Source organism: Ruditapes philippinarum, unplaced genomic scaffold (assembly GCF_026571515.1).
Source record: "Ruditapes philippinarum isolate M1 unplaced genomic scaffold, ASM2657151v2 ctg927_1_1_1_1, whole genome shotgun sequence".
NCBI lineage: Eukaryota > Metazoa > Mollusca > Bivalvia > Venerida > Veneridae > Ruditapes > Ruditapes philippinarum.
In genome coordinates this window covers 1-19,067 of record NW_026865196.1, presented here as the reverse complement: position 1 = coordinate 19,067, position 19,067 = coordinate 1, and the positions used below count along the sequence as shown (strand labels likewise).

Below are 19,067 nucleotides of genomic sequence, written 5' to 3'. Positions count from 1 at the left end.
AATTGATAGGTAAATTTCTTTGTTGTCCTTTGCATTTTGAGTGCTTCACTGGATAATTGTAAGATTGATATAATGACATTAGGGAGCCGTGCTGAGGATAAGAAGGTGGCATTCTAATATAATGATATTAGGGGTCTGTGGTGAGAGTAGGAAAGTGGCATTCTAATGTAAAGAGATAATGAATATGAAAGGAATGACATACTAAAATAACTTATATTCTTTAATTTTAAAAACAATTCAAATTTTTTATTTGTTATCAAAAATAAATCTGCAAACGAAAAACATTTCACTTTACAGTGCAACACCCTTAAAGAGGCACAGATTTTGGTTGTTGCGGAGAGGTACTGTTCTACAGGAGTTAAATTCCCTGTGAAGTCTTACTGTGGGATGAACAGTAAGGAGTTTAAGAATTTAAAAAGAAAACACAATTTTACAAAATTCATCTTCATCACTTACTCAGAACTCAAACCTCTTATATTGTTCAATCATATTGCACTTTTTTTTAAAAAACTCTGAATAAATTTCTTGATCAATTAGTCATAAAAATTATGTAACCACAATGGTGACACTTTTCAGTTGTCACAGACTCGTGTTTCAACCTAACATATGTTTCGAAATTTGTCTACCAAAGCTGTACTGTAACCACTTGTGTAAACTTCCTGAGAATAAAACGTTTATTATTTCTCCTAGTCACAGGTCACATGATAACATGCATTAGTTAGTTCACATTAAACACGGCAAATTCCATCAATCCTCTGTATCAGAGGGAACCAACGTCTTGGAATAACTGGCATTTTCAACGTCTTCATCAATGTCATCATCACTGTCTATATCATCAGTATAACCATTCCCTTTAGTCACACGGTAACTAAAATTAAAAGGAAAAAAATCAAGATTTTTAAGGAGTATAAGATGTACATTTTTGTCTATTTCAAGAAACATTACATCATTTTGCAAAACATTATTTGAAATTAAACTGACATTATGCTCATTTTTTCAATGTCAAATTGAGTTGAAATGACTATATTTTTCCAAAAGATTGACTGTAATAATGGTGATTGACCTACAGCTGATATTGTAAAATGTTAAGGATAAAATATAAAACTGCTTATAAATTCCCAAAATCTGCTGCCCAACTCTCTATACACGAATCAAGATGGGAAACAGCTCAAATATTTAATATTTAATATTGAAAATATTGTGAAAATTTGAGCGGTCCGTACATCAAAAATGACTTTATTTTCATCAGAAAATTGATATAACATTGTATATTGGGAATCATTAATTAAATAATTTTACCTCATATCTGTCCCTTCTGGATTATACTCTTCCATCTTGATATGTAATCTCTCTGCAAGTTTTTCTGCTGCAAGTTGTGCATTTAATTCCTGGAACACAACAAGGAATACATGACATAATATTTTTTTACTGTAGAACCAATATTTAACTCCCATCTACCCTATTAAAAAAACTGCTCATGGTATGAGGGAGAGAAAGGGTTCGGCTACTGTAGAGAGATTAACCCTAACCCTGCGGTAAATGAAAGTGATTGACCTTTTCAACCAGTACAGGGCCAAGTCTGCCCACACATTCTGCTGACCAGCTTCAAATTTCATCATGAAATCCCCAAAAACGGATAGATCCAAAAAATAGAAGCTTGACAAAAATCTGGAAAAATGTGATCCTTCAGAAGCATTTATCACAACAAAATAACATGAAAATTGCAGACTTGGTTTGATTGAGTCTGTACATGAGGGATAATGAAAAAGTGCAATATCCCTCACACCCACTACTATCGGCTTGATCAGTACTCAATTTTCAACACTCAAAGTACTGGAATCAAGTCCACTTGAGAATTTATGAAGGTTTAGGGTTAAGCTCATTGTGCAGTCTGACTTTAAGAATATTTTCTATATTGTTGTTATAATAAGGTTATTACTCTAAAAAGGTTGCTGCGTTCATGATACTTTGTACAAATCTAACCTTACCAAGGGTACATGATTTACGTAGGCCAATAACAACATGTATGTTAGAAATATAGCTAATGTCTCAAGCTTGTTCATACACCATATACATTTGACCAATACATTTATATGTGAACAATACAGAGTGTAATTGTTGTGTCATTAATATGTGTACCAAAACTATAGAACTGAAAATTAAATTTTCTGGTTAAAAAAAGCTTATTTGGCTTTTAGAAACCCAAAAAACAGCGCCCTTATAAGAATCAAATTTTCTTGTTTTTTACTTCGCAGGAACATTTTAAAAGTGATAAATTTTCCCGGACCAGGGGAGCCCTACCACCCTTTGCACATTTTTTAACAATCTCACCATTTCCCAAAAAAATTTGGGGTTTGCCAAAATTCTTGACTTCCCCAAATCTGTTTAATGGGACAGCCCCAAACAAATAAAAGCGGGGAAAAAGGTTTCCTTTAGAAATCAGCAGGTTTAAAAAGGCCCAAATGAAATTTAAATTTAAAAACATTACATTTACCTTCCTGTTTTTGTTTCTTTTGGGTTTTTTGTATTTGTAGGGATTCATTTATATCTATCATTTTCACCTCAGAATACTTGTAATTTGGTGGGACCACTGCTGATTCTTCATTCACTACAAATTTCAAAATAAATATTGAATATAAAATCACATATATCACATAAAATCATGCTTGTTTGAAATTTTGTCCTTCACGAATCCTTTTAATAATATGGTTTTTTTTGACAGGGTGTGTTTAGCTCAGGTCCTGTGTCACATTACTTTCCACCCTTTGTTGGGAAAAGAAGACCTAGGACCCCATTGGAAATAAGCTTACTAGCTTAATGGGCTTTCCTTGTAACCTTAAATCACTTTTAACAAAATTGTTGTATTGAATTTATTTCTTTAGGTATGCTTTACCTGTATAAATGCTGGCACTTTTTTTTATCCCCCATATAATATCTTAACATCTATGTTAACTAGATAGACTCTATATAAAATGTCAGTAATTTTAAACAAATTTTGTGCTCCTTGTTATAAAGTCTCTGACAGGTTGTTGTTGTAATATGATCTGCGATTTTTCATAATTTTATGCACTGTAAAGATATATCAGTAATAGTATGTTCATGCTCTCTTATTAGCTAGGAGAAACACACATTGGCCACATTCTAGATAACATAAATTGCATGATAAAAATATCACTAATATAGGAAATGATGTGTTTACCTTTTGGTTGATTGCATTCCATCTTGCTATGATGTTTAACAGTGTTAGGAAGTCTCAATAAATCTTTCATCTTCTTTATATCCTCTGGTAGATCTTGAATATTCTCTACTTTTAAGGCTCTGAATAAGTCAAATACATGTATAATCATTAAGAATAATTTACATTTAAATGATCATCTGAATAAGTCAATAATCATCTGAATAGTTTAAATAATCATCTGAACAATTCAAAAAGTCTCTAGATTAAGTAGATTTTTTTTTTAATAATCTGAATGATGCAAATTATCATGCAAAAATTCAAATAATCATCTGAATAATTAAAATAAGAACTGTCGGAGGACAGTAACGTTCGACTATTCGAAAAGTTGTCACAAGGGTGTTTCATTGAGTATAATAATGCTTACCTATATGAATACATAAAATTGTCCGAAAAGGTACAAACCCTTCAGTAGTTATGGAGATACCGTCAAACAAGCAAAAATTTACCTAGAATTTCTAAGTAAAAAAAGGGGGCATAATTATGCAAAAAAGCAAATCAGAGTTATGGGACTTGTGCCATTCATCTTAGATAATCACAGAAAACAAGTGTGTGAAGTTTCAATCCATTCCCTTCAGTAGTTATAGAGATACCAGCTTACACGCAAAAACTTAACCAAGAATTTCTAAGTCGAAAAAGGGGCATAATTATGTCAAAAAGCAAATCAGAGTTATGGGACTTGTGCCAATCATCTTAGATAATCACAGGGAACAAATGTGTGAAGTTTCAATCCATTCCCTTCAGTAGTTATGGAGATACCAGCTTACACGCAAAAACTTAACCAAGAATTTCTAAGTCGAAAAAGGGGCATAATTATGTAAAAAAGCAAATCAGAGTTATTAGACTTGTGCCAATCATCTTAGATAATCACAGAGAACAAGTGTGTGAAGTTTCAATCCGTTCCCTTCAGTAGTTATGGAGATACCAGCTTACACGCAAAAACTTAACCGTCGAAAAAGGGGCATAATTATGCAAAAAAGCAAATCAGAGTTATGGGACTTGTGCCAATTATCTTAGATAATCACAGGGAACAAGTGTGTGAAGTTTCAATCCATTCCCTTCAGTAGTTATGGAGATACCAGCTTACACACAAAAACTTAACCAAGAATTTCTAAGTCGAAAAAGGGGCATAATTATGTAAAAAAGCAAATCAGAGTTATGGGACTTGTGCCAATCATCTTAGATAATCACAGGGAACAAGTGTGTGAAGTTTCAATCCATTCCCTTCAGTAGTTATGGAGATACCAGCTTACATGCAAAAACTTAACCACAGGGATGCCGACGCCGACAAATGGGTGACTGCATTAGCTCGATTATTCTGCGAATAGTCGAGCTAAAAATTGGAAAATTTAAATAACAATCAGAACAAGAACTGTCGGAGGACAGTAACGCTCGACTATTCGAAAATTTGTCACAAGGGTGTTTCATTGAGTATAATAATGCTTACCTATATGAATACATAAAATTGTCCGAAAAGGTACAAACTCTTCAAGTTTCAATACATTCCCTTCAGTAGTTATGGAGAGACAAGCTTACATGCAAAAACTTAACCAAGAATTCATGAGTCGAAAAAGGGGCATAATTATGCAAAAAAAGCAAATCAGAGTTATGGGACTTGTACCAATCATCTTAGATAATCACAGAGACCAAGTGTGTGAAGTTTCAATCCATTCCCTTCAGTAGTTATGGAGATACCAGCTTACATGCAAAAACTTAACCAAGAATTTCTAAGTCGAAAAAGGGGCATAATTATGTTAAAAAGCAAATCAGAGTTATGGGACTTGTGCCAATCATCTTAGATAATCACAGAGAACAAGTGTGTGAAGTTTCAATCCATTCCCTTCAATAGTTATGGAGATACCAGCTTACATGCAAAAACTTAACCAAGAATTTCTAAGTCGAAAAAGGGGCATAATTATGTAAAAAAGCAAATCAGAGTTATGGGACTTGTGGCAATTATCTTAGATAATCACAGAGAACAAGTGTGTGAAGTTTCAATCCATTCCCTTCAGTAGTTATGGAGATACCAGCTTACATGCAAAAACTTAACCAAGAATTTCTAAGTCGAAAAAGGGGCATAATTATGTAAAAAAGCAAATCAGAGTTATGGGACTTGTGCCAATCATCTTAGATAATCACAGAGAACAAGTGTGTGAAGTTTCAATCAATTCCCTTCAGTAGTTATGGAGATAACAGCTTACATACAAAAACTTAACCAAGAATTTCTAAGTCGAAAAAAGGGGCATAATTATGAAAAAAAGCAAATCAGAGTTATGGGACTTGTGCCAATCATCTTAGATAATCACAGAGAACAAGTGTGTGAAGTTTCAATCCATTCCCTTCAGTAGTTATGGAGATAACAGCTTACATACAAAAACTTAACCAAGAATTTCTAAGTCAAAAAAGGGGCATAATTATGAAAAAAAGCAAATCAGAGTTATGGGACTTGTGCCAATCATCTTAGATAATCACAGAGAACAAGTGTGTGAAGTTTCAATCCATTCCCTTCAGTAGTTATGGAGATACCAGCTTACATACAAAAACTTAACCACAGGGACGCCGACGCCGACGCCGACAAATGGGTGACTGCATTAGCTCGATTATTCTGCGAATAGTCGAGCTAAAAATTATCTTAACAATTTAATAATCATCTGAACAATTTAAATAATCATCTGAGCAATTCAAATATCATCTGAATAAGTCAAATAGTAACCTCAGTAATTCAAAAAAATAATCTGAACAATTCAAATAATCATCAAAATTGTAAAACATTAAACATCAAAAACTTAGAAAATGCAAGACAAAAAGAAAGCCTATGACATTGTTGTTATGGTAAAGTCTGAGATCTTCAGGGATTCTAAACAAAAGCCAGTAGGGTCAGACCCGGACTTTTGATTCTTTTTATATTAAAAAAATTAAAATTTAATTTTAAAATATGCCTTTAAACTTTCCCTTTTAAAAATTTTTTAATGTTTTTCCCAAATTTTTCAAAAACCAGCTTTAAAAATTTTCCCGGGACCCCAATAGAACCCCGATTTTTTTGGCCCAAATTCTGTATAGCTTCCTCACATGAGAAAAACAAAAGTCCTGTATGGGATTTGAGCTAACAGCAGTGAGTTGCAAGTGGTTCAAAGTTAACTGTTTTAACTACTTATCAACAGAAGATCCCGGGTGATTTGGTGACCTGTTAGTAAAGGTGTTGTCCTCTCAAACCAGGGATTAGGAGTTCTAGTCCTAAACATGCCAATTACATTGTATGTTTTTTTTTCGAAAGTGATTCATAAAAGTTGCAAGGACTTGTTTCAAAATTGAGCTTATATAAATATTTTTTAACTTTAACAAATAAGGGACAATCTTCAAAGACGAATACTGGTAATCGATTTACCTGTTAAGTTTGACTGGCTGTTTAAACCCTGACTGCAAATTTTTTTCGGCTCTTTCTAAAGCAACTTCAAAATAGTGCTTGTGTTTCTCCGAGGTCTCTATATCATTCCTACCATGTTCATTGTCAGCATCTTTAACACTCAGTTTTTGAAGTTCCTTCTCCAGTAACAAGTTACCTTCCTTTTCTTGTACATCGACAGCTTTGTCATTTTTTACATGATCAGTATGGATATTTTTGGCACTCAGTTCTATATTTTGACTCACTACTGCTATGCCATCCTTTAACAGTTGCTCTTCTGTATTCACATCAGACTCCCTCCGCCTCAATTCTTGCTGGAAGTCTTCGAGATGCTTCTTTATCCTAGCACCCTTGTCAGGAAATTTATTCAGTAATGACCTGAAAATATTTGGATCAAGTACATTTATATTCTATAATATATCTATATACATGTACATGTATAGCTAAGAGTGTAACTTTTAACCTACTGAAATTTGTAAATAAGACTTTTCCAGCTTCAATTGTTGGAACTGTTCATTATCAAAATGGGAATATCAAGGTGAAAATTTCAAGTTAGCGAGTCAGTAATATAGAGCCTAGTCGGACTCCTAAATTTCATAAATGGACTTGGCCAGCTTCATTTTTTTTAACTTTGCATGGTTAATTATGTGGTTATCATAATCAAGATGAACATTCGAAGTAAGCCAGTCAACAGTATCAAGCCTAGTAGGACTGCTGACTTTCATAAATGCGTTTGACAATGGTCCATTTTCTTTATCTGTCCATTATAAATTTTGGGTATATCACGATGAAAATTAAAAGGTGGTCAGTCAACAGTATAAAGACTGGGCAGATGGCCCATATTTGCAGGCTGGCCTGGCCTTGAGGTTATAAAACTTCTGTCTAAGTTCTGTCTCAAATCTAAGGATTTTTATTGGTCACATTCTGTGACAATGTCTGACCAATCAAATGCCTGAGTCTGTGTTTGGAGAATTTCTTTATAACCTTTGGGCCTGGTCTCAAGGTTTCTGAGTTCTGTCTTTCATTTCTGAGTTCTGTCTCAACTCTCAGGATTTTCATTGGTCCGTGTACATTCAGTGACAGTTTCTGACCAATCAATTACCTGAGATTTGAGTTCGAGCTTGGAGAATATTTTTATTAGCTTGGAGTCTGGCTCTAATAGACTATATTGGTGGCAAAGGCATATTACTCTAGATTCCAGCAAGTTATGGATTAATGGGTACTCTTAGCTTTGGAATATACTATTAGGGATATCATTTGGGGTCGGCTGTAGGCCAAAATGACTGCCTCACATGCATTTTTTGGCACGCCTCGAAACTTGAAAACTCTGTTTTTTGTATGTGATCAATCTATAAATGACCTCCTCAAATTCAAAACAAATCGTCTCAGAAAAAAATTTAATGAGTGAACACTGACTATCAAAATTTAAAAAACTTTATAACCCTGTTGTTTATACATTCTTATGGCTATACATTGTATCTTTAGTAGATTTTACCAAAAAGAGTCTGTGTAAAGAGTCAAACATAATATGATATTGAAACTATAGCATACTGTTTCTTCTTTAACAGGTCCTGTTGTCTCTTCAAAAGGTCTCGTATCTCAATAGTTGATAATTTTCTCAAGTTTCCTATATGGCCGTCATTGGTTGGATAAAATGGCTTAGACATTTCACTTCTGCTGAATATTCACTTTGAACCTGTAACAAGATGTTAAAAATATATTTAATTTCACCTTTAATTTTAGATACTTTTTTATGTTCAACCATAAACTCAATTAGCGCGCAATATTCAAAGATATAACACATATATTTACATGTACATTTTCCAGTAAAAGTTTTTCACAACTGAGAGGTGAAGCGACAGCCAAGTGGTTATTATGAGGCATCTGCCTCTTAACCAAGGGATCATGTGTCCCGACCCTACTCAGGTCACAACCATGTTCCTTTATATAACACCAATACTGGAGACATCAAAAAGCTACTTATCGTAAGTTCTTGGAAAGTAATGAATATCTTACATAGTCTCCTTTCTAAAAGGATTTAAGAGCCGAAAGTGCCATGTACAATTTAAGTCAAACACTGCAAAAACCTTAGTCCTAATAAGCAAGTATCCAAGTTTTGTTTTAAAATGAATGAAAAATGGACTTCATTAAAGTTTTTGATCAATGATATCAAATGACAACACCAATTATTTTTTCAATATAGACAAGCTTAAATATATATACAGTAGAACTTCTATGAGTTGAACTTTGATTAGTCAATTTTCTCCATGTGTCGAAGTAAAATGAAAGTCCCGGTTTTCCCCCAATATATTCCTTATAAAAACCTTTATATGAGTCGAAATTTTATGTGTCGAATTTTTTGATGTGTTGAAGTTTTTCGTGGTCCGTATAGAATAAATCAACTTTATCAACAATAAGTCAAAGTCCTAATGCTAGTATTATTTTGACAGACGTTTTTCACACCTATCTGACCGCGAAGATGATTTCCGATCAACTTGTTTGACAGGTGTCAATTACAAAGCCGTGTGTTCTAACAGCCTTACTATGTATGGGATATGTTTACTATATGCTGGTTTAGTTATCGCCCTTTTCTTTTATTATGCCTTTTGTAACTTGCTTGTAAATGTCAACAATTTTGTCATTGAACTGAGACCGATTCATGAGTCGAAGTCCTGATGTGTCGAAGTTTTTACGCAAGACTTACCAAAATTCTACTGTATCTACTATATACCCTTAATTATTTCTGTTATTAAACAGTGTTAAAAACAATAATCTATGAAAAAAATAGGCCTATGTACTTTCTTATCTCATTGATAGAATATCAAACAGTTCTCCTGTTAATATAATAATTTTAATTAAAACAATGTAATGAACACATGCAAAATTGCTGATTTCATATCATTTGAAAGACCTAGCCTAGCAGATCGAGCTTAAATACGATTCGGATACATTTTAGCCGATTATATAGACACAATTCTGTATCTGTATCTGTGTGAATACGTAGGAGGACCACTTCTGGTATATGTCCTACGGGGAGTGGAGGAACTCTAGTCGAGTTTCTGAAGGGCTGATTTGAAGCCCCCTATTGTAACTGCATGCACAACTGAATCTTCCAGATGGTTCCAATCCTCAAGTGTTTTCACAAAGAAGGAGTTTTTAAATTGATTTGTTTGTGCGTTTATAGTTTTAAATGATCTAGTGTTATTGGCTACTCTTATAATGTTTGTGGTTTCACAGTCACTGAATCTCTTTGGTTTAATTAAGCGTCCTTCAACTTTCTGAGTCAGGTATTTATCAGGGTCCACTGCTGGCACCATACCCCTGCTATCTTGTAGAGCATTACAAGGCGGTTGTAGGTCCTACGGTCTTGTAGTGAGTCGAGTTTCAAGCTGGTCAGCATATCTGTAACACATCCTGGTTTTCTTGACTTGTAGTCATTCATAATGAATCTTGCTCCTAATCTTTGTATATTTTCCAGTTTATCAATATCTTTTTTCAAGAACGGGTCCCAGATGATTGAAGCATATTCTATTTTCGAACGTACAAGGGCTATAAAGGCTGTTTTTCTACAATCTAGAGGGCAATGTTTCAAATTTCTTCTAAGAAAGCCCAAGGTTGAACTTGCTTTTTTACATATATTTTGTAATATGGTTGGTCCATGTCAGATCGTTGGAGATAAGTACACCAAGATAAGGATTTGAGTCCACGTGTTTTAAGATAGTATTATTGAGTTCATAGAAGTGTGATGTCTTGTTTTTGATGCTCAGTATATAGCATTTACCAGCGTTGAACCTCATTCCCCCACTCTGACGCCCAGTTCTCAAGGCTTTTAAGGTCTTTTTGTAAAGTTATGTGATCTTTGTGGTTTTTAATTTCTCTATAGAGGAGGCAATCGTCTGCGAACAGTCTGACTTGTGATTTAACGCTTAATGGTAGGTCATTTATGTGACAAAGGAACATCAGAGGTCCTAGTACAGTACCTTGGGGCACGCCCGATTCAACATGGGTGCTCTTGGAATGTTCTCCCTCGACTACTATATTCATTGTTCTCTCTTTCAAGAAGGACGACAGCCAGGTTAGTAGTTCTCCTTTTATTCCATAGTTCTCTATTTTCCAAAGCAGACGATCATGGGGGACGGTATCAAACGCCTTGGAGAAGTCCAGAATGGCGACGTCTACTTGCTGTTTTCTTTCGAAAGATGAAAGTAGGTCATGCATAGTTACTAGTAGTTGTGTTTCTGTTGAAAAACCGGAGCGAAAACCGTGGTTAAGTGACGTTAATATACGATGTTTTTCCAGGTGTTTAAGTAAGTGGCTGCATATGATGTGTTCTAAGATCTTACTTGGAACTGATGTAAGACTCACTGGTCGATAGTTTTCAGCTGAGTGCCTGTCGCCTTTCTTGAAGACTGGGGTAACGTTTGCATCCCTCCAATCCCTTGGGAGTTCACCCGTGTCAATAGAGAGCTGGAAAATGCAACTTAGGCCATTCGCTAGTTCATTTGCACAGTTTTTGAGAATAATGTTTGGTAGGTTGTCTGGGCCATTTGCTTTGTTAATGTTTATGTCTTTAAGTAGTTTCAGCACACCATCTGGTTTTATAGAAAGTTTACTTATAGTAGGGTATTTGTTTTTCTCTTTCATCTCAGGTAGATAATTACTGTTGTCTTTGGTGAATACTGAATAATTTGGTATTTTGAAATCATTATTTCCTGACTATATAAGTAGTCAGAAAATGAACGTATCCAATCATTACAGTAATTTGACAATTCTTCACAACTTATCTTACTTATAGTTCTGAGTTTGAAGGTTGTGCTGCTTAAATCATTAATATTACGTCCGAGTTGCGAAATTTTAATCGCTTGCAGTTACTTCCCTTGATTACTAGTGCAGACTTTTTATGGATTTAACTCAATACAGGATTGGAGCAGTACCTTTAGACGCCTGCAAAAATCATGATCACAAAATAGACAAATATCGTTTTTTTCGCCGGTTTTTACATTTTTCATGCATTATCATACATAAATCGGTGTGAAAAGATGAATTAGACCTTTTAAAGTTCATTCCGTTGGGTGAAAAGGCAAGATTTTAGCATTTTATCATTCAAGCGTCTTGTCCGGTATATACCGGAATACGGTATTTAGTGTGGTGCTCCAATCCTTTTTTTAGTCACACTCACTTTTTATTAGAGAGATATTTACATATTCACCGTTCTAAATAGTAACCTTTCACAGTTCCCACTGGAGGGGCACTGTTACCTGTTGCAGAGTTACCTGGGACTTAGTGCATTGCATGGTAATATATCACTTGTCCATTTTAAAGATTGTATATTTCCCAATGTGTCACATCAATTATGTTCTACAAATATTCTGTTATCTGTCCTGTGCTTTCTGTTTCTACATTCATAATCAATAATAGCCATTCATTATGATTAGATCATTGACCAGTATACGGTATAGAACATCTCAGTGTTTGCAGACGACAGTAGGATACGGCCCACTGAATTTTCGACCCATATATCCTATAGTAAATCCATCACATTTAAGGCTAAATTCTGGACAAAGCAAATCCGGTACCGAAACTTCATGACCATTTCTTTAAACACCAACCCAGCAAACACCCGACGTTGACACAACGTTGGATCAACGTTGAAAATTGGTCGCGACGTCGGCGACCTTCACACAACGTCAAACCAACGTTGAAACCCCGACGTCTAACAATCGTTTCATTTTGACGTCGACCCGACGTCGGATTTTGGTCGGTAATCTGACAATTGGTAAATTTAATTTATAAAACCAATATATATAAATATAAGCATAAACAGTGAGAATTTTAAGTTTCTTTAGAAAGGGAAAATTATAAATTTATTTGCCTAATCAAAACAACAACAGTGTCACGTGGGTGGCTACCGTTCGATATTCGATAGGTGGCGCTCGGTAAACGGAGAGCCGCAGATCAGTATAATATATATTTGCTCTATTTTCTTTTTAATAATAACTTATCTCCTCGAATTAGTGAAAGAAGATTGTTAAATAATTAACAATGAAGTTGTAATCATTTTTGTGGGCTTCATTTAATAGTGGTAAATAATCTAGTAAATTCGAATTGGAGTCTTATCGGATTTGAAATTCAATTGTATTGGCGGACAAAAACGACGGGTTGACAGACAAAGTTGTATATTCCAAACAAATAGAAAAAAGGTAGGCATACTTTATACATTGTTTTTAATGCTTATTTACCGCATGTTTGCATGGATTCGACGGTTAATTGATCATTGTAAAGTTTGACTGGTAAAACTTAAATTCACATGATTTCGCGAGATAAATATTTTCGTTTCCTCGTTAGAGCACTTTATTATTTGCTTTAGAACAATTTGTGTTATCGGATCATTTTTCCCACACTATATCGCCATTGCCAAATTATTTTTTTTTTTTTGCATAAACAATGGTAATGGTAAAATATACTAGCAATTGAAATCAATAAAAGGTTAAATGCAGTACGTTAATTAGACTCTATTATTCAAATGCTGGCATATAAAATTTCCTCTTATTTCTTATCAACATGAATTTTTTTATTATGAGGGGCCAGTCATTTACACATGTATCAGATAACTGTAGGATCTCACGCACAGTTTTATTTTGATGTCTGTGTAGTTGTGTAACTACAGGTTGTTAAATTGAAGTATTTTACCCATGAGCATACTTAGTGTTTCTTATATTATGATTATGATTCATGGCATTTTATCCATGTAAATGATACAAATGATACAACTTTGGTAAGATATATCTGAAACCACATTGTTTTCGACTACTTATCTTTTCATTAATGTAATAAGACAACATATTATCAGTCAGTAAACACATTATCAAGGTTATAAATCAATAAAAATAATAGTTTGTTAATTAGCCTGCTTATCAAATATAGTGAAACAAGTTATATGCTCATATCATAAAACGTTTGTACCCGCAGCCAGTCTGTCCTTTATACTCTTAGCAGACCGGATCATGCTGGGCAGAGATATTATATCTATAAAAATGACAGTAACATGTGAATTTCTTTGATGTTGTAGCATTTATATTAATTAATATAATAAATATAAAAAATATCAGTTTCATATTAAATTTTGCGCAGGAAAAAATCGTAATTTCTTACTAAATTTTCAGGTCATACTTAATGAAAATTAAATGTAATTAATTGAAGATTTTATCAGGTTTTTTTCGTAAACGTGCTTTGATAATCGTAATATTGTTTTGTCTTTCAGTGAATATCAGAGATTGTGAAAATTATGATAATTCAACAACTGTCGAAAGTTCAGAGGAGGAAGATGAAATTATTAAGAGGAAAAGAAGAAGAAAAAAACAAGATTTTGTGACAGGTATATTAAAAATATTACATTGATCACGAAGCCATTTTTATCAAAATCAATGGATATATAGGTACATGAAACTACATGGTTAAAACTAAAGTAAATAAAAAATAAGCCTCTTTTGTTAAAGTAGTTGGAGAGTTTTGTCAGAATTTCATTTATTTGTAATATGTAAAAGTGATTTATTGCTTGCAATTGTAAGTGATTATTTGATTTATTTTTAAATTTCAGATAGTGTGAATGATGATATCTCAGGTTGGGGACGGTAAAGGTTCAGATTATGATATGCTTGAACTTTAAAGTATGCCCCAGATCGCCATAGTGGAGGTGGACGAAAGAAGAATGCTAATTAAGATATATGAACATTGATTTGTAGTAATATCAAATTATTCACAATATTGTTCCATTTAACATTCAGAACAAAAAGTACAAAGAAAAATATAAATACAATCAGTGAGTTGGATAGATGATTGGAAAACCCCAACCTCAGGGTGATCGGTTCAGTCGGAAATAAGCCTTGGTGATATAAGAAAAACATGCATGAATGTTAACCATAAAAATGTCAGTGTTAATGTTTATGAAGAATTTTGTATATCTAAAACATGATTATTTAATACATGAAGCGTTATTTACGTACATACTGTCAAGTTTAATAGTTCAAAATACATTATGTTAATGTTACATTTGTTATAGTACCACATTTATTGTTTTGTACATGTGATTCGTATTGAAAATAAATTGTTGAAATTATAAGAATGCTTATTTGTTTACCCTACTAATGAGCTTAAAATGAAAACATCATATTCCAAAAAGTTTGAAATAAGGTTAAATCATGGTCAGATAAGTTTGGATTATGGTCAGATAATGGTCAGAAAAGGTTGGATTATGGTCAGATAATGGTCAGAAAAGGTTGGATTATGGTCAGATAATGGTCAGAAAAGGTTGGTTTATGGTCAGATAATGGTCAGAAAAGGTTGGATTATGGTCAGATAAGGTTGGATAAGGGTCATTTTATGACGTTGTATAGACGTCGGATTCTGACGTCTAAAAAACTTTCAAATCCAACCTTCTGCCAACGTTTATCCAACGTCAGGGTCTAACGTCTGTACAACGTTGGTACAACGTCTTTTGTTTGCTGGGAATGCAGTCCAAGTAAATTTAGCACAAAAAAATAATACATTAGCCCTTGGAGTTTTTCTGCAGCTTTTAATTTCTGTAATCACTATAGAATATTCCAAATAGTAACTGGTGTGTATTCTTGTGCATAGTGCCTCATGAAACCTTCCACCCAGAAATGAAATCCTGCAAAAATACATCAAAAACAACCTTTAAAGTACTCAGAAATGAAACTTCATGTACATAATTACTAAAGATATACTTAAAATATAACCAGTATCAATTAAGATGACTTGAAATAGGCCATTTCAAAATTTAAAAGAACTACTTTCTAGACTATAACGGGCTGGGTCTAATTCCGTACCGGGGTGACACCAGTAACACTACTGTATGTATTTACAAGGAGCATAATCTGCTGATAGACGATAGGCCTACTTTACTTTAAGTATGGAGTGTGAAAATAATAGTCATTTAATTATCACAGACTAATCCAACTAATTAGATGCCATAGAGACATCGAGATAATTTTGGACAGGCGATGTCTTTTTCCAATGAAAAAAAAGTAGAAGAGGGAGTTTTCACTGTATTTTACCTTGTAGTGGCAATTTAAAACTTTTAATAAATGAGCAGTAAAAGTCAAGAAGATAATTTTTAAGAGTTATCTGCAAATAGAGACGTTAAAATATATGTTTCTGCTGCAACTGTTTGAAAGTAGGTGAAAAAACTGTGTGTAAATTGAGTCAAACTGTTCACACCTAACTAAAAAGGCTATGAGTAAGAGCATAACAGATGGAAGGCTTATTTCTCCTGTTATCTCTTGCACTGCTTTGTTAGAGTGGGAAAAGATTAATTCATCAATACTTTAATAAATGATATAAAACTTTAAAAAGTAAAGAAAATTATTATGTATGAATTATGTAAACAATATTAAGATTTTAATCATGTTTTCTTTATATGAAAGCTACCCGTCGCGTTATAAGCTACTGTAGCTATTGGATTGGTGAATGTTGGCAAAAGACTGGTGCACAACTTCTCCTTATATTTCTCAAGGGATTCTAGACATTACTCAGAAGTATAATGTCATCTACTGTCTCCATAGTAAAATGTCAGAATTTGGGACTGATCATTTTGGGCACAATTATGACCCTTCATTTTTTTTTTATCACACTTGATATACAAAATGCAGCGAAATAAATTCCCTATTACGTCCTTCAGTAGTTTTCATACAAACTTTTACAGAACTATCATCAAGTGCCCAGGTAAATCTTGTCAGAGAAGTAGGGTTACACTCAGGGCCCTTACACATATTGTCAGAGTTTTATGATTTGATCATTTTTAGCATAGTTATGGCCCTTTGTTGTCAGTTGTTTATCATATAAGAGAAATGCTCTGTTATGTGTCACTACTATTACATTGACCAACTTGGACAGAACTGTTCATCAAATGCTCTTCGCTTTATAATGGATTTGAAAAGCTGAAAATATAATTTTGTAACAATTTCCTGTTACATGTTTATGAGGAAGAGTGAGGGAGGGGGTTATATAATTTGTATTTAGCATATTAGGCTATTATTAGATTATTGGTAAGATTTCAAGGAAAAACAGATATATATGAGATACTGATATTGATTTTTTCCAGATATTGAAGATGGCTCTGAAGGGTGTAAAGGTTATAGAGCTGGCGGGCCTAGCTCCTGCCCCATTCTGTGGAATGATCTTGTCAGATTTTGGTGCCAATGTTACCAGGATTGATAGGGTACTTGTAGTCAGTTTAAATATTTGTATTTTAAATAAACATACAATTCTAACCCTTACAATGCTAAATATTTGGAATGAACTTGTCCATCTTTCAGTCTAGACAAAACCATTTATCACTTTTAGGGAAAATATCAAAAGTACTGTACTGAATAAATCACACCATGACCAGATGGCACTGGTTGTGTGGTCAGATTCAGTTGTGGCCAGCAGGGTAAATTTAACCTTCATATAGAAAGTCAATTTGACCAATTTTTATAGTTGAGAATAATCACATAACATTTACTTGTAAAACTTATGGCCAACATTTTATTTCTTAAATTATTTTTTTTTAGTGTTTCAGTTAATAATTACAGTAGAAATATGTAACAGTTACTAACTTGTGCATTTGAATGGTCACAAAAACATTGCTTTTAATCATTTTATGTTCAGTGGAACACGTAGAAATTAAGTTTTTATTGATTTTAACAGTTTTTCATTTACTTACATATATACTAGTATTAAATATTTATTTTTAGATGACTTGTTAAAAGTGGTTAAGTGTATTTTTTTTGTACATTTGTATTAACTTAAAAGTGATGGTGAAAATTATGATTTTTTTCCTGTTTTACCAGACTCCACGAAAAGGTTCAAGTACTGCATACAGTTTGGATACAATGTCTAGAGGGAAGAAGTCTGTTTCCGTGGACTTAAAACAACCTGAAGGAGTCAATATAGTGAGAAAGCTGTGCTCCAGAGCTGATGTTGTTATTGAACCATTTAGAAAGGGTAAAGTTTTAAGGCACCTGTCAATTGTAACATCGGCCACAGCACCTTTGGAATAGTGGGCTCTGACTTAATCAAGATATAAACTTCAGTTGTGTGAATAAAAAGTTATATTGAACTAATTTATCAATTGCACTCATGTATGTACATTAAGTATCTCATTGTCTTACAGGTGTTATGGAGAAGCTTGGACTTGGACCAGACAAGCTTCTTGCTGACAATCCTCAGCTTATCTATGCTCGCCTGACTGGTTTTGGACAGAAGGGACCACTCTCTATGAAGGCGGGCCATGATATTAATTATATAGCTATATCAGGTATGTTAAAATACATTCTAATGTAACTAAACTTCATTAACTATTATAGTCAATTATCAGGTATAGTTGGTTAAAGCATTTTTATTTAAGCTTGATTGTGAAATAAGTTCTTGCAACTTATTTTAATCACTTTTGAGTCCTACTGCCTCCGTGGTTGAGGGGTTAGAGTGGATGACTTCTAATCCAGTTACCTCTCTGGCGTGGGTTCGATCCCTGGGAGATGCTTTGGTAGTTTAGCACGGAGGAAGGTAGTCTAGTGCTGGTGTAACTCTCCAGGAACGATGGTTAGGAAACTACCCGCCTATATGACTGAAAAACTGTTGGGAAAAGGCGTAAAATGAAACAAACAAACAAACAAACTTTCCAGTCCGCTTCCTGGAACCAACCAGTACTGTGTCATATGTGACCCGATGAGGGCTCGAACCCATGATCTCTGGGTTGAGAGGCAGACACCTTAACCACTAGGCCATCCCTCCCCTTTTACATTTAGGTATATTTAACATGACCCTGTCTTTTCATATAAACCTCTATTTTTTTACATTACAAGTATATTCAACTGTAAAGTAATTTAATTTCTTCCAGCTTTGCCATTACTGGATTTCACTTTTAAGCAAAACTGGTATTTTGTGTCTGTTTGACTGTATTAGAAACTATAAGCAGTTTATGTTGCTGAATTATATACTTTAATATTATTTATAAATCCATCAATGTTTGCAAGCTTAAACCTCTTACCTTTACCCCTAAAGGAGTGCTGTCACAACTTGGCAGGAAACACGAGAACCCATATCCACCAATCAACCTGCTAGCTGACTTTGCCGGTGGAGGACTGATGTGTGCACTGGGTATCGCCATGGCATTGTTTGAAAGGACAAATTCAGGTCAAGGTCAGGTCATAGATGCTAATATGGTGAACGGTTCAGCTTATCTGTGTAAGGACCTTTTTAACAGCATTCTGATGTCATGTTACAGAATGATTTTATTAACCATTTTGTCCAACCACATAAATTCTGGATTTTAGATACCAGTATAATTATATAAATCCTGTTCTAATGACTGTTTCCAGTGTATTACCTGTATAAGAATTCTTCCGTTTGTGCCTGAAATACTGAATG

At 33.9% G+C, this 19,067-nt stretch overlaps 2 protein-coding genes and 1 long non-coding RNA gene across 3 annotated transcripts; 2 read left to right on the top strand and 1 right to left on the bottom strand.

The window, feature by feature from the left end:
* Window positions 1-207: 207 nt before the first annotated feature.
* On the bottom strand, window positions 208-1,469 carry LOC132728156 (DNA-directed RNA polymerase II subunit GRINL1A-like). Its single transcript, XM_060713786.1, has 2 exons — window positions 1,300-1,469; window positions 208-868 (listed from the first exon to the last, which is right to left on the bottom strand). Exons 1-2 carry the CDS (start codon window positions 1,452-1,454, stop codon window positions 748-750), a joined length of 276 nt encoding a protein of 91 aa, XP_060569769.1. The 5' UTR covers window positions 1,455-1,469; the 3' UTR covers window positions 208-747.
* Window positions 1,470-11,814: 10,345 nt separating this feature from the next.
* On the top strand, window positions 11,815-18,884 carry LOC132728155 (alpha-methylacyl-CoA racemase-like; the record flags this gene model as incomplete). The annotated part of the gene is given in 5 exon segments (XM_060713785.1): window positions 11,815-11,933; window positions 16,759-16,875; window positions 17,489-17,642; window positions 17,812-17,955; window positions 18,702-18,884. Coding segments are annotated over 5 exon segments (601 nt in total), but the record flags the coding sequence as incomplete, so codon positions are not given.
* LOC132728158 (uncharacterized) lies at window positions 13,768-14,800 on the top strand. Its single transcript, XR_009625446.1, has 2 exons — window positions 13,768-14,013; window positions 14,236-14,800. It is a non-coding gene; the product is annotated as an uncharacterized LOC132728158 (long non-coding RNA).
* Window positions 18,885-19,067: the final 183 nt, after the last annotated feature.